The 16637-nt window shown below is 34.7% G+C and overlaps 1 protein-coding gene across 1 annotated transcript; it reads right to left on the bottom strand.

Moving 5' to 3' along the window:
* Positions 1-14482: 14482 nt before the first annotated feature.
* LOC148275749 (uncharacterized) lies at positions 14483-15461 on the bottom strand (the record flags this gene model as incomplete). Its single annotated transcript, XM_088235250.1, has 1 exon — positions 14483-15461. A coding segment is annotated over one exon (752 nt), but the record flags the coding sequence as incomplete, so codon positions are not given.
* Between the last annotated feature and the right edge of the window lie 1176 nt (positions 15462-16637).

Raw genomic sequence — 16637 nt, 5'->3', positions numbered from 1 at the left:
TCTCCTGCACTAGGGCCTCGATTATGAACGCTTTCTTCATCTGTACATATCGAGACGGTATACTTAACTTCTGTAATATCTGTATCTACCTGGGTATGCTCTGCCGACGTGTAATCTCGACGTCATATGATCAAAAAGAACCAATCAAAATTCGGTCCGCGTTCCTTACTTCATTAACATTGAAAATAATTCTCATTTATATTTTAAATGGGCTTCTGAGGTAAATAGGGAAAATTGCTAGCTGGAACAAAATTTTTGTCACTTTTAATGCGTAGATAAACGTATCGAGGGGTTCTAGACCCGTCGATACAAACCGATGTACTTACATCAAAACTTGATGGTGGGGGGATCAGTAGTGTATCTTTGTAATCGGTCGGGAGAATTTTATCTTCAACTATGACGTCACCCTGAAAGCTGTCTTTTTAGTGCGTAGATATGTGACCGTGGCGTACGGTTCCCCTTGTTTCATATCCCTCGTATATGTGAAACATTTAACAAAAATTTTCATAGTCTTGATATATTTAACACTCCATACAATATGTACAGAGCTTGATTCATGCTCTTCATTCATAATTCATTAAATCATTAAATAAAATGCAATTTTCCACTCTTACTTTCCTTCAATCATCCTTTACCACTTCTTATCAATTTCCTTCTTATACTTCCCACTATCTCCTTGTTTTGTCCATACTTATCTTATTTTAATATATAGTATATTTATTATTTATAGTTATAGTTTAAACTTTAAGCCGTCGTCGCTTTATTACAGTATTATTTAGTGAATACATATAATTGGATAGCAGGCCCTACTATGTATACATTTTATCTAGTTTTAAAAAAAAATATTTTTTTAACCTGTACATCTGTTTGTATTCCAAATAAATAAAATAAAATATTGGTGTACCCACCCAAAACTTAAGGTGGGGGGTCGGTAGTGTATATTCGTAATCGCTCAAGATAATTTTATCTTCAACTATACCGTCACGGTGAAGGTATGACGTCCTTATCTTTACATCATAATCGAGGTCCAGGACGCCATTGTAAACCGCTATTTTTTTCTCTCGGGACAAACATTTAAATGAATATTTCACGTCCACCCTCCCAGGAATCGAACCCAGGACGCCAAGCGTGATAGGCGAACGTGCCCGCACTACACTACAAAGCGGACGCATCTCCACTCGATTTCCTTTACACTTTTTTCGCGTAATCACACAGTGCCTTTATTTTCGTTCGGGTCGGTCCCAATGACCAAAACATTAAGATAACATCAAATCGTTACTCGCAAGCGAAAAAAGCGAACAAAAAGATGCCGGGACGCTCTTTTCTCATTGGTCGGCAGTGATATATAGAAATATTGGTAGCTGATAGTAATCTTAACATGAACTAGAATGAATCCTTCAACCCGATTGGTGGATTGGTACCCGACTGACTAAGCGAAAAATACCTTTTTTGATAGATGACTCAGCGATTTTATTGCTTATTCCACGATCTGGTGCCGGAAAGGTGTATGGAGTACTTATATTTATAAACACCCGATAAAGTTAAACTTATGGAAATAAGACAAATATATTGTTTAAAATATATATTTACGAACGAAAATGTATTTACAAGTAATTCAAATAGATCAAGTCAAAGAAGGAATCGTGTGTTATAAATACCACATTTTAAAACGAGGCTAGCACAGAGACATGCATATTTTATAGGCCCAAATTAAAAAAAAATTAATTTACTGATAATATTTCATTAATCCCAAACTTGAAAAATTTTCCTTCTTTTAAAAAACACGCACTATCCTGGATTCAAACTAAAGATATTAACTCTTTTTTTCTATGATATATTTTGTAGCTCTTTTAAGGAATATTTTTATGTTTTTTTTTATTGTTATCTTTTACATATTATTTTATTTTCTCTTTCTTATATAACACAAAAATATTATACCTGTCTATTTATCATAGGAGCAAAAATTCATAAACATTTCTTGTATACCCACGAACAGGCCATGCCTTTGTGGGATTTTTTGTTTACTATTTTTACTATTAATATGTATTTCATTGCTATGTAATTATCCTTTATTTTTTTAATATTCTGTTTTACCTCTTATATATTGTAAAAAAAATAACAAAAAAATAAGTAAAAATAATAATAATAATGTTTCTATAGTCCTTAAAATATAACTTGATTAGAACGACATTTGTCAGAAAAAGTGACGACATAACTTTGTAGTAACGTCTAAGGAGTTATTTATATTGACACACGAAAAATCATTCGTATCTGGCGTGTTAATTTATTTTTTTAATACAATGCTTGACACAATGGCGGCCTCCGTGGTGTAGTGGTCAAGATGCTTGACTCACACTCGGAAGGTTCCGGGTTCGATTCCCGGAGAGAACACAAGAAAATAAATGTGATTTTTCTCAAGCCTGGGTGTTCTGTGATGTAATTCACCACTGTAATTGGGCCTCCTGGCCTGTTGTGGTGCAAAAAAATAAACAATAAAAAAAATAAACAAACATAAATCAACATAAATATATAAAATCAGCTTTAAAACTAAAAATAAACTTAAATAAACCTAATTATAAACGACGTTCTTACAAGGTTACATCATTTTGCAAAAACCTTAGAGATGGGACAAATTCATCAATGTAATTGATCGAATAAAAAAATAATTCATTTTATGTTGTTCATGAAAAATGTCTTATTTTTTGGTAAATAAATGTTTTAAACATACTGTACTGGGCTTGTTTTTGCGTTATGTATTAATTTTCGGAAACAGAGTTTCATGTTTGCATGAAAAAACTGATAAAATCGATTTGATCAGTGATCAGTATTTTCCCATCACTAATAAAATTAGTATGACAGCTGTGATATTAATCAAGCTATATTCCAAGGACTATAGCTTAGAGTATAAAACACGAGAGTCTATATTTTGCCGGTTTGAAGTTAAAAATGTAGAATTTATTGCAATAAGCTATTTTATACGTGAATAAAACACCTAAGTCCACTATCGTCATAAAAATGGGTTATCGATATGAAATACAAAAAGGTCCACATTGTTTTAATGCAAAAAACATCAGTACTCCTAGATATACATTGAAAATAATAATTTTACATTGAAAGTTCGTTGAAAATTTAACCAATTCACCCACTAGGCAACGCCTGAAAACAATTTTTAAATTTTTATACTTCTTCTTTTACCAGGTAGTAATTTTCATTACTATGGATTACTTAAACAGAGCCATTTTGAAATATAATACCTCAAGGGCGCTTTACAAAGTGATTATGTAAAGATATAAATTTAATCTTAACTTTTTTAATTTGTAATTTAAGAAAAACAATGTACTTTGACACCACATGGTAAGTATTTATTCAAATGATTTAGAAAACAAGTGGGTTTTAAGTTTTTCCAAAACATCACTTCACTCTCACAGCCTCGCACCTCTGCTGGGAGAGCATTCCACGCCGTAGGGCCTGCGACCGCAAATGCGCGTTCGCCGAATTTAGTGCGCTGTTTTCGTAGAGGTATATTAACTTTTCCTTTTGACGTAGATGTAGCTGATCTAAGCGTAAGACGTCTGTCAGCTAGTTCATCTGGAATGCAGAGTTTCCTTAGATATTCTGGAGCAGAGTTGTGCAGTGACTTATACGAGTACATAAGCCAACAGAGTTTGTGTTCCACCCTCTGTGGAAAACGTAGCCAGTGTAATCCCCGAAGTATTGGAGTGATATGACTCTCACAGCCTCGCACCTCTGCTGGGAGATCATTCCACGCCGTAGGGCCTGCGACCGCAAATGCACGTTCGCCGAATTTATTTTAATTTATTTATTTGGTACAAATAACATTATGTACAAAAAGTTAAATAAATGTATACTTATTTCTTGTCACGCAAATAGGGACATTAAGATTAATTTTGGAGAGTAAGTTAAAACCGTCGGACGTCGAGCTCTATATTTCATGTGCCAGCAGTTCGTACGAACTATGCCCTGAACTCTCCACTTATACGTTTTGCTCGTGAATATGATTTGAACTTTCCCCTTATTGATCCATTTGATTGTAAAAAAATAACATTTAAAATGCGCGTCTTAAAACATACTTTTTTGTCTTATACTTAGTTTCAATGATAAAGTCTTATTTTATTTTATTTTATTTTATCTTTAATTCTTAATATTTTAAATATATTTATATTTTCGACACTTGACACTTGTGCAATATTTACACACATGTCCATGCTCATTCCAATATAACACCCACTCACCAACCCTCTCACTCACTTACACTCACACAAACACACTAGTATGTATTGCACGTGTATTTAATGTATTCCTGTAGATATCTGTCATTGGTTTTATTCTCTGCATATTTTATTTGTTATATTTTTGTTACATGTATTACTGTTGATATCCCCAAAAAAATGCCTGCGACCGCAAATGAGCGTTCACCGAATTTAGTGCGCTGTTTGCGTAGAGGTAAAATAACTTTTCCTTTCGACGTAGATGTAGCTGATCTAAGCGTAGGACGTATGTCAGCTAGTTCATCTGGAATGCAGAGTTATCTTTGATATTCTGGAGCAGAGTTGTGCAGTGACTTATACACAAGCCAACAGAGTTTGTATTCCATCCTCAGTGCAAAACCTTGCTCGTGTAATTCCCGAAGTAGTGGAGTAACATGACATAATTTCCATTGATTCAAAAATATTTTGAGTATGTCCAAATCTTTGCAGGCTGGCTGGATTTCCTCCCATGGAGTTATTTATAGATCTATATAAATTGAGATCTATATATCTCCTTAGAGAGAAAATTCAGCCTGTCTGCAAACATTTGTACACACTCAAAAAAATGTTGAATTAACTAACTGGTAAAAGAAGAAGTATAAAATTGGAAAATTGTTTTCAGGCGTTGCCTAGTAGGTGAATTGGGTCAACCGGGTGAATCTCACCCATTTGATAACGGTTTTAGCTCTTTTACTTAACAAAAGTCAACAAAAGTGAATGTTACACAGTGATTAAAGTGGCCACTAAAACCAGCCAACGACAAAAGTGAATGTTACACAGTGATTAAAGTGGCCACTAAAACCAGCCAACGACAGGTCATAAGCCTTGTAAATGCCTAGTTATTATTATTATTGTGGATAACTTATATAGCGCCATTTTCGTAATAAAATACCTCAAGGGCGCTTTACATGGTGATTCTATTGTTAAATTAATTTAATTGAAGCTTTTCAATTTGTAATTTAATTAAAACAATTTATTTTGTTGTCACATAATACGGATTTATTCAAATGATTTAGAGAACAAGTGGGTTTTAAGTTTTTTCCGAAACATCACTTCACTTTCACAGCCTCGCACCTCTGCTGGGAGAGCATTCCATGCCATAGGGCCTGCGACCGCAATTGCGCGTTCACTAAATTTAGTGCGCTGTTTGCGTAGAGGTATAATAAATTTTCCTCTCGCCGTAGACGTAGCTGATCTAAGCGTGAGACTTCCATATTTCCTTCGCAAAAATGTTTTCCCTCTCTGTTGCAACAAATAATTTGTAATTAAAACAGATATATTTTTTAGAAATATGTGCGTTTTTTTTACAACTTGGTATTCGGTCGAATAGCACGTAGTATTCGGCCAAATACTTATCATTAAAAAAAGTAGCTGAATAGGCCGAATACCGAATAGTAGCCGGATATTCGTGGCATCTCTAGTTTGTATACCACGCTATGTAGTGCACCGTTTCATTTAAATTAATCAATAAAACAATTATTTCATTTTATTCTTTTTTATTTTCAGTAAACATGTTTTATTTTAAAATAGTAATTTCATATCATATTTAATTTTCATTTTTATACACAATTCCTTAAAACTATTCACATTCTTCAAACAAACTCACTAAGCTTCATATTACACAATTTTTTTACAACATTTTTACAGTGAAATTTACATTTTAAAAATATTACAATAATTCATTTATACATTTTCAAAGCCTATGAAAAAGACAAAATATTTTTTCGGTACATTTGATTGAAAAAAAACCTTAAAAAGAATGATGAAAATATTATTAAGAGGGTTACTTGGTAGGTTTGGTCATATAGAACAGATGAAAAAAAAAAAAATAAACTAGGTAACGTTTTTAATTATCCCTACATAAAATCGTTGCTGTTCAGGCAAAAAATATTAATAATATGTTTCTTTTTTAGGTGATACCATGTGAGTTGGATTTGTTCCGACATTGATAATTTAAATTTATTTTAACAGAGAGGGAAAACGTTTTTGAGAAGGGAATATGGAAGTCTAGGCATTTACAGGGCTTATGACCAGTCATTGGCTGGCTTAAGTGGCCACTTTACACATTGTATGACATTCACCATTCTGCCCATGTTTAAACATCCGCATTTCTTAATAAAGGTTTCAGCTCTTTCACTTAACAAAAGTCAACAGATGGAAAACCGAGTGAACGCGGTTGAAATGCGATCTCTTAGACGAATGTGTGGGGAATCAATGTATGATAGGGTTACGAATGATGAAATCAGGCGAGAGTGTAAATCTGAGTCAAGTATAATTGATGAGATTAAGAAAGGGTCTCTGAGATGGTTTGGTCACGTAGAACGAATGGACGACGAAAGAATGGTAAAACAAGTATATATGGCGAATATGAACGGCAACGTGAGACGAGTACGACCGAGGAAGACGTGGCATGATCAGATAAACCAAAATCTTAAGTCTGGTCATGTCAAAAGCAGACAGAACCGAAGGGCATGTATGACAAGATGTATGAATGTGGAAGAGGCTAGGATTGTATGCCAGGATAGACGTGTGTGGCGGTCCATTCTTTCTGCCTACCCCTACGGGGAAATGGCGTGATGGTTGTAGTAGTAGTAGTAACAGATGGAAGAGTTGAAGAAATGTGGATGTTCAAACATGGGCAGAATGGTGAATGTTACACAGTGTGTAAAGTGGCCACTTAAACCAGCCAATGACAGGTCATAAGCCTTGTAAATGCCCAGACTTCCATATTCCCTTCTCAAAAAGGTTTTTTCCTCTCTGCTGAAATAAATTTAAAAATGAATTAGGGAGAAAATCCAGCCAGTTTGCAAGCATTTGGACATAATCAAACATTGTTATAAGTTACTTACACTAAAAAAGTCAGTATTGAGTTGAACAAGCGTAAAATTATGTTCAGCAGAGACTAGTCACCAACATTAAGTTTAAAAAAATGCGTAATTCGAAATTATTTGTTGCTAGTAAAAAACAGTGATGAGACTTTTAATGAAATCGCATCAAACAAAAGTGAATTCAAAGCTGTATTCCATGCATTTTACGCTGCTTCACGTTTACTGACATCAAGTTTGGTTCGGGAACTTAGGTTGAATGGAACACAAGACGTGTGCTTAGCGCTTCATCTAGTGTACCAAATACAGCAATACAAATCGGGGTGTGGTCCCGTGGTTAGTGTTGCGGACTCACGGATCAGAGGTCCGAGGCTCGAACCCCACTCTGCCCCAACTTGTTTTCTATTTTTTAAGTATTTTTTTTTTCCTAAAAACATTTTGTTTGTATTTGGGTATTTGTACAATAAATATAAAACAACTGTTTATACTATTTCTTTATATAAAACTGTAAGCCTAAAATTGTCGGCCTCGTGGTGTAGTGGTCAGCGTGTTTGCCTACCACGCAAGAGGTCTCGGGTTCGATTCCCGACATGGTTGACATGAAAAAATTATTCAAAAAGGTGTTTTCACGCTTAAAATATTTTATAGTCCCCTGGACTGGCATCGCAAGCGTAAGACTGATCATCTTACCTTTATGTAACAAAAATGATCAAGATACGCTGCGATTGGTGTACTTATTCAGCGCCCTATGCACCATTAGGTGTGGAAACGGAATGGTGATGATGATAATATAAAACATATTTTTTTCAACAAAATTTGATAATTCTTTGTAATATTCTTTTAACTGATTTTTGCCTGAACGGCGATAATATGTAGGTACTTTAAAGAAACATATAATTTACAAGTATTCGTCGATACATTTCTACATGCGTTCATCTTCAATAACAGAATTTAACAGAATGTAGATATATTTCGTCGCTTGGCTAACAACAAAGCGTAAATCGTTTTTCCTTTTTTCAGAACACGACAAAAATACTGCCAGCTGTATTGAATTTATAAACGGCGAACAACTAGATAAATAAAACATGGTAGAGGATAGAACGCATGAATTATTGAATATTTTGATATGTATTCAAACGATTAAAGCAAAAGTGTTGACATTTGAAAAATCTCTCTTATTTAGAAAAGCTGTTTAAAAATATTTGTTTTCTTAAGTTCAAAGAAAGTGGCCCTTGTTGTTCGAAATTTGAAACTAATTTAACCAAACACTCCTGTCTATTTGTTCAGTTCGCGTCACTTATGGTGGCCAAATGTCAAACATCAGTGTCAAATGTCACGTGTCAAGTGACGTCATAAGGAAGAGACGGATTCACTTGTGTGTCTGACCGAGCATTCCAACTAATTTGTGAAACTATTCATTTTTACTTTTTTTCAAATATTTGAAAATTGCTTTGTACGCGGCGGAAACATGGACATTGACAAAAAAAGACACGCAGAAAACGAAGAAGACCGAGAAAGACATAGCATGACCAAATAAAAAAAAATTGGCCGACACCTGCGGTCGGGATGTGTCGGAATACGTTCGGCTGTACTCGGGTGGAAAATTAACACACAGAGAGATATTGGATTGACATCCATTCAAATTAGTTATTGAATTGTCACTGTCTAACATAAAAAATTAAAACCAGGCGGATTTTGTGATTATTTGTTGAAGTATCTCTAAGATCATTCATCTTTATATTTTTGTATTTTTTATATAGTTTAAGTCCCTATGGCTTACATTGAAAAACTATTACAAATAGTTCGATTTAAGTTATTTTTTGACAATTCTTGATGGAATTCCATTGTAATTACATAATAACTTATATATAAATATAAGTTACCAATAAAAAATACTTGGTACGCTTTCAACTATTTGTTTGACCAATTAGCTCTTTCACCCTCTAATGGACATCTTCAGACTGGTGATCAATTGTTCAAATAAATAAGTGAAAACGTACTAAGTGTTTATAATTTATAGCTTTTATTTAAATATAAGTTATTATATATGTTACATATAAGTTTTGTGTTTAATATAATAACTATCCATTAAATATATGTCTTTTGTTTCATTGTGTTGTGGAGGGCATCACCAACAGCCATGAGGTTGGCAGAGCCGAACACCGCTTTGGCCCGCAACGCGTAATCAGATGCAATGTCAGCTCGGACAAGTTATTATTTCATTTAACTTTTATTTTAATGAACTCGTAAGGTTTAACAAAAAAAACGCCTAATTTTGAACATTTTGAAGTGACTTTTCAATGTTTGAGTATGTCCAAATGCTTGCAGACTGGCTGGATTTCCTCCCTAGGGAGTTATTCATATTTTAATTTATTTCAACAGAATGGGAAAACATTTTTGAGAAGAAAATATGAAAAATCTGTCATTGGCTGGTTTAAGTGGCCACTTTACACACTGTGTAAAAGGTGAAGTATAAAAATTGTGAAATTGTTTTCAGGCGTTGCCCAGTAGGTGATTTGGTTCAGCCGGATGAATCTCACCCACGTGATAAACGTTCCAGCTCTTTTACTTCATAAAAGTCAACAGATGGAAGAGTTGAGGAAACGTGGATGTTCAAACATGGGCAGAATGATGAATGTTACACAGTGTGTAATGTGGCCGCTTAAATCAGCCAACTGAACAACTGTGGGTGGCTTCAGCCAGACGACAGAATTTGATCCAGGATACAGCTCTACCTAATGTAGGGAGTACCGCTTTACCCACCGTTAAACTACTGGGAGTTTTACTCAATTTTGACCTATCTCTTGACGCTCAAATTAGTAGAACGATAAGTTCATGCTTCTACCAGTTGAGACAAATTAAATGTATACGCAAAAATTTGCCAGTTGATGCCGCCCGTCAATTAATAAATGCGTTTGTAGTGTCTAGAGTCGATTATTGTAATGGTATCTATGCAGGTCTACCAATGAACAAAATGACTCGCCTACAATCTGTATTGAATGCCGCAGCGAGACTTATTTTTGGAATCTCTAAGTCCAGTCATATCACTCCACTACTTCGGGAATAACACTGACTATGTTTTCTACGGAGGGTGGAATACAAACTCTGTTGGCTGGTGTATAAGTCACTGCACAACTCTGCTCCGGAATATCTAAAGGAACTCTGCATTTCAGATAAACTGACGTCTTACGCTTAGATCAGCTACATCTGCGTCGAAAAGAAAATTTATTATAACTCTACGCAAACAGCGCACTAAATTCGGCGAACGCGCATTGGCGGTCGTAGGCCCTATGGCATGGAATGCTCTCCCAGCAGAGGTGCGAGGCTGTGAAAGTGAAGTGATTTTTCGGAAAAAACTTAAAACCCACTTGTTCTCTAAATCATTTGAATAAATCCGTAGCATGTGACAACAAAAAAAAAAATTCTAATTAAATTACAAATTTAAAAGCTTCAATTAAATTAATTTAACAATAGAATCACCATGTAAAGCGCACTTGAGGTATTTTATTACGAAAATGGCGCTATATAAGTTATCCATAATAAATAAATAAATAAATAAAATGACAGGTCATAAGTTCTGTAAATGCCTAGACTTTCATATTCTCTTCTCAAAAATGTTTTCCCTCACTGTTGAAATAAATTTAAATATGACTTCAACTTATTTAAATAAGTTCCGGTTTTGGTCGAAACTAGAACAGAAGCCGACATTCAGTTTTGATCCATCACTAATAGTGACAGCGTGACGGCGTCACCGCTGAAATTTTTGCTTTGAAATAAGTTCGCTTGATTTTCAAAATCAACTCTTCTCTTCTCTTCTTCAAATGAATTTTTTCACAAATGTAAATTTAAAAAAAAAAAACTAGAAGTTAACATGCGTATTTTTTATGTTAAGATATTTGTTAACAGATTTTTTTCATTTTCATTTAAATTTTTTAATAAAAAAACTAACTAAAATTAGGTATACATAAAACAACTACAAAACATTTAATACAATATATAGTAAGTAATATGAATAATTGTATTCTAGAATTTCCTACGCTTTGGCATTTTTTATTTTGAGAAAATATAATATGGTCCTTTTACGTAAAAAAATACGCCAACTCCAGATGAATTTGAAATTTGTATAAATAAATTAAAACAAGGTGTATGGTGAAATACCAAAAAGGTGACGTATTTCATTAAAACTTTTTTTTAATCCATGAAATTTATGTTCCAACAGTATTCTTAAAATGGAAAAAATATTCGAATGTGGAGTTTGCGTACTTTGTTTCTAAGGAATGAGCGACATTTTTAACAGCATACTTAAAACAATTGCCTTTTAAACAACTAAAAACTTAGTTTTTGGCCACGGTGGCGAGCGTTTGGGGCGCGGCGCGGGCGCGTAACGCGGAGCGCGCGCGCTCACCATGGGCACTATACTTGTTCATAATAACTTTTGAGTTCACTGCGCCCGCGCCGCGGCGCACACGCACGCCACTATGGCCAAGCACTTGGGTCAGACATCAAAACAGCGTGTCACAATCCGCAATCAAATGTTTATTTTAAAACACTTCGTATCTTCTTTGTAAACGAAATGAGGTATTACAATAAAAATTATTCCAATAAAAAGTTCACATATTTATTTTTAATGAGGAAGTTTAGTGTTTTTTTGTTTTTGTATTAATAGTTAAACTAAGCCAAAATTTAAAAAAAAATATCACTGCTATTATTTTTGAATTTTTGAAATTATTCCCCCCGTGTCGTCATAAGTCTCATCGATGAGTTCTGTTGACATTTAAAAGTAGAGCCCCGTAGCGTAAAAATACATTAAACGTTGAGAAAAATGGCTACCGGATACCGGAAATCTATCACAACTCATAACAACTCTTTTATTCTCTTTTTTATCCTCTTTTTGAATTAAAAATTAACCAATCGGGTAACCTACCAATTCTTCAACATAAGATTAAATATTTTTTAATGAAGCTTAGTGCATGTTTAGATATGGTGGTGTTCGCATCTTTATAAATCTGCACGTGATTTATGTATTTTTTGAAATACTATATATATACTACTGTGAAGGTGGAGGTGTATTTTAGTATTTGCATGTTGGTGAAGTGAATGTCCTGACGAAGAGATGGGTAAGTCTCGAAGCCGGTGGACTAAAAAAATTGGTAAGTGGGTTTTTACTAATATTTACTAACATTAATTTAAAAGAACTTAGTCCGTAGTTAGACGTAGTCCAAAGTAGTTCGTTTTTAAAAAAAACATCTTCATGAATTTTTTTATGCATTTTTGAGAAACTTAGCCATACATAATATTTTTTATATACAATTTCCCGTAGCACTGAACTTTTTTATTGTCTATATAAAAATTTAAAAAACTAAATTGTGTATTCACAAAATTAGACAAAGGGTGGATTACACCCCCCAGGGAGTTATTCAGATTAACATACTACAACAGAGATGGATGTCATTTCAGAGTGGGAAATGGGGAAGTCTAGGCATTTACAGGGCTTATGACCCGTCATTGGCTAGTTAGGGTGGTCACTTAACATACTATGGAACAGTCACAAAATTAACTGATAGAAGAATGAAAGAAATGTGCACGCAACTCTAATATATGGGAGCGAAGTATGGAATTGGAAAATTGATGATGAAAGTAGGTCAAATGCTGTCGAAATGCGATCCCTCAGGCGAATGTGTGGTAAAACTATGTATGATAGGTGCACAAATGTCGAGATCCGTGAACTGTGCAAGGCTGAGACACGCATTATCGACAGAATCAAGAAAGGGGTGCTGCGTTGGTTTGGACATGTAGAGCGAATGGACAGCGCAAGAACGGCTAAAAGGATCTACGATGCGAATGTTGATGGATAGGCCGAGAAAAACATGGCAATATCGAGTCCATCAAATACTTGAAGATGGACATGTCAAAAGTAGGAATAATCGGCGTGTGGGCATGAGAAGATGTATGAATGTAGAGGAAGCGAGGTCTGTATGCAAAGATAGAGTGATATGACGTTTTATTCTCTCTGCCTACCCTTACGGGGAAACGGCGTGATGGTTTGTTCGTAAATAAAATTTAAATAGGCAAGCTCGTGAATGTTACACAGGGTGTAAAGTGGTTCGTACGCCCTGACGCCAGATCCCGTAGGGGTAGGCAGAGAGGATGGACCGTCACACACGTTAATCCTAACATTCATTCCAAGCTTCTTCCACATTAATACATTTTGTAATACATATTATTCGATTTTGTGTATTTTTGACGTTTTGACATGACCAGACTTAAGATTTTGATTTATTTGATCATACCTCGTCTTCCTTGGTCATTCTCGCCATATATATGTGTTGTACCATTCTTTCGTCGTCCATTCGTTCTACATGACCCAACCATCTCAGTGTCAATTACTTTTTGTTATTTATTTATTTCTTCATTTATTTAGACCGAGAAAGACATGGCACGATTAAGTCCATCAAATACTTGAAGATAGATATGTCAAGAGTATGAATAATCGGCGTGCGTGCATGAGAAGATGTATGAATGTAGAGGAAGCGAGGTCTGTATGCAAAGTTAGAGTGATACGGAGTTCTATCCTCTCTGCCTACCCCTACGGGAAAACGGCGTGATGGTTTTTTGTTTTTATTTATTTACGGACTTTTTCAGAGCATTTATTATAGTCCTTAAAATGTAACATGATTAGAATGACAGTTGTCAGAAAAAGTTACGACATAACTTTGTAGTAACGTCAAAAGAGTTATTTATATTGACACACGAAAAATCATTTGTTTCTGGCGTGTTCATTTGTTTTTTATTGCAATGCTTGAAACATAAATCAACATTAATATATAAAATCAGCTTTAAAACTAAAAAAAAACTAAAATAAACCTAATTATTAACGACGTTCTTACAAGGTTACATCATTTTGCAAAAACGTTAGAGATGGGACAAATTGATCAATGTAAATCGATCGAATAAAATAATTATTCGTTTGACGTTGTTCATGAAAAAAGTATAAATGTCTCATTTTTGGTGAACAATTATGTTAAACTCAATAAGCTTGTTTTTTCGTTTTTTATGCCAATTTTCGGAAACAGAGTTTTATGATTGCATGAAATAACTGATAAAATCGATTCGATCAGTGATCAGTAATTTCCCATCACTAATGAAATTAGTTTGACAGCTGTCATTCTAATCAAGCTATATTTTAAGGACTATAGTTATGAATTATTCCTGTCTCAGATTTGCATCTTCGCCCGATTTCATCATTCGTAACCTCGTCATACATTGGTTTCCACAAACATTCGTCTAAAAGATCGCATTTCAACCTTATGCACTCTGCTTTCATCCTTCCTCTGTTAGTTCCATGTTTCACTTCCACACATAAGTTCTTCATCTTTGTTGCAATGCTAATTTTATTTTTTTATTTAAAAAAGTGGATACGCTGTTTTTGTGTCTAACCCTCGATTTCAATGTGTTTTAAAACGGGAAACAACACATCTTACAAAATAAATTTATCAAAATACCTGTTTTCGATGATTTTTTAACACAACACATTTTTTTACAATTTTCACTATCTGGTAGAAGGCAACTTCAATTGAAAAATCACAAATTAATTACAGTCCCTAAGATCACTGAAGTCAGTAGGCCGTGGCCGCTCCTCCGTGATGATGATGGTGCATCAGGTGGTGATGATGATTCGCGAAGTGGTGATGATTCAGGGGATGAGGCGCCGGAGAATGATCCTGGGATGGCGGGGTTTGGAGACCGCCGGCGCTCGCGGACTGACAGACGTACCATTCGGAGAGATTCGTAGACATCTGATGATGGGGGTTCATCGGATGATTCAGATGATTCAAATGCCCCCCTTGGAGATGGTGACCGGGAGCTTGCGGATGCAGAGGATGATGAGAAGAGATTCCGAGCTTCGCGTTGCCGTTGTCATAGCCGTTCATCAACATGTTCGTCGAAGAAACCTTCGAGTCGTTGAAATATTTGTTGTTCAGGCTTTCTAGCTTCGTCGTTATTGAGTTGTCCTGTTCGTGCATGGCCGTCAGGTTCGTTATCGTCGGGTTCCCGGTCTTCATTTGGTTGTGGTTCGGCGACGTCAGAGGGCTGGCCGGCCCGTTGGTGATGCTGATGCTCTCCGAGGAGTTGGAGTCTTCCCCCTCGCTGTCGTAGCCGTGCGTCGACCGGTCGTCGCCGTGGCCGGGCCCGTGGACCTTCATGTGCTTGCGCAGGCTGGACGGGTGCGTGTAGGACTTGTCGCAGCCGGATATCCGGCAGTTGTACGGCTTGTCGGACGTGTGCACGTGCGAGTGCTTCTTCCGGTCGGAGGAGTTGGCGAACCTCCGGTCGCAGCCTTCGAACTCGCATTTGAAGGGTTTTTCTCCTGAGGAAAAGGGAAAAAAAGATTAATTTAAACGATTAACAAATGTTAAAAAAGCTTTTTTTCGTGGGACTTTTTCAGTGTACAATACAAAATTTAAAGATATAGATTACACAAACATCACACTGTCAGATTTAAAATTTACGTTAAAAGTGCATTATGTAACTTAGTAGACATTATAATAATAAAAATGTACATCTTCCTTCCCCTCCTTATACTCTCTTCAAGCATTCTTGTCCTAATCCCGCCCAATTTGCAGTAACTTAATGTTCTTAAAAAAATATTTTCAAAATCTTTGATCATTGAAAAATATTTACGAGTACATGAAAACAACATTTTAATATGTAATATATTTTCTTAACTAACTTTGTATACTTTGTGGAAATCTGTTATTAGTTTTGAGTTTATACACTATATCTGTTCGTTTACTATAAGTATGTATGTAGAACTGTTGATTTTCCAAATAAAATAAAACAATAAAATAAAATAAGATATTTGTTTTATTTTATTTAACAAATTTACGGAAAATGTCCAATTTAAACAAATCATATAACAAAAAATAATTATAATACTGAAATAAATAATAGAAGGAATACGACAGAGAAAAGCAAAGACAAGTTAATACATTAGACAGGCATCGTAGCCAACTTGAATATAACTCTGTTATATGGTCACCATATTATAAAGTGCATGTAAATAATATCGAAAGAATTCAACATAAATTTTTACGTTTCGTTAATTTTAAATTAGGTATTTCAGTTAAACATATTAATTATACATACTTAAATAACTATTTAAATTTACACACATTAGAAACTAGAAGACAATTAAATGATTTGTTATTTTTGTTTAAAATATTTCATTCAATATTTGGCTGTTCCGAACTGTTAAAACTAATTAACTTGCGAGTGCCCGGCCGGATTACTCGATTTAATAAACTCTTCTATTTAAATGTATGTACGACTAACTACAGTGCACACTCGCCTATGAGGAGAATTCATGTGTTTGCAAACGAATACGCAAATGATATAGAAATATTTAATACAACACTTTTGAATTTTAAAAGGCAGTGTATCAATTTATTATCTCCAAATCAAATTCTTAAATAATACCATGTTTTTTTATATTGTATACCTTTTGTTAACTTATATCTGTATTCTTGATTATTATTTTCCTACA

Source organism: Micrasema longulum, unplaced genomic scaffold (assembly GCF_059751315.1).
Source record: "Micrasema longulum isolate JH-2025_06_02 unplaced genomic scaffold, ASM5975131v1 h1tg001345l, whole genome shotgun sequence".
NCBI lineage: Eukaryota > Metazoa > Arthropoda > Insecta > Trichoptera > Brachycentridae > Micrasema > Micrasema longulum.
This window is presented reverse-complemented; position numbering and strand designations above follow the sequence as displayed.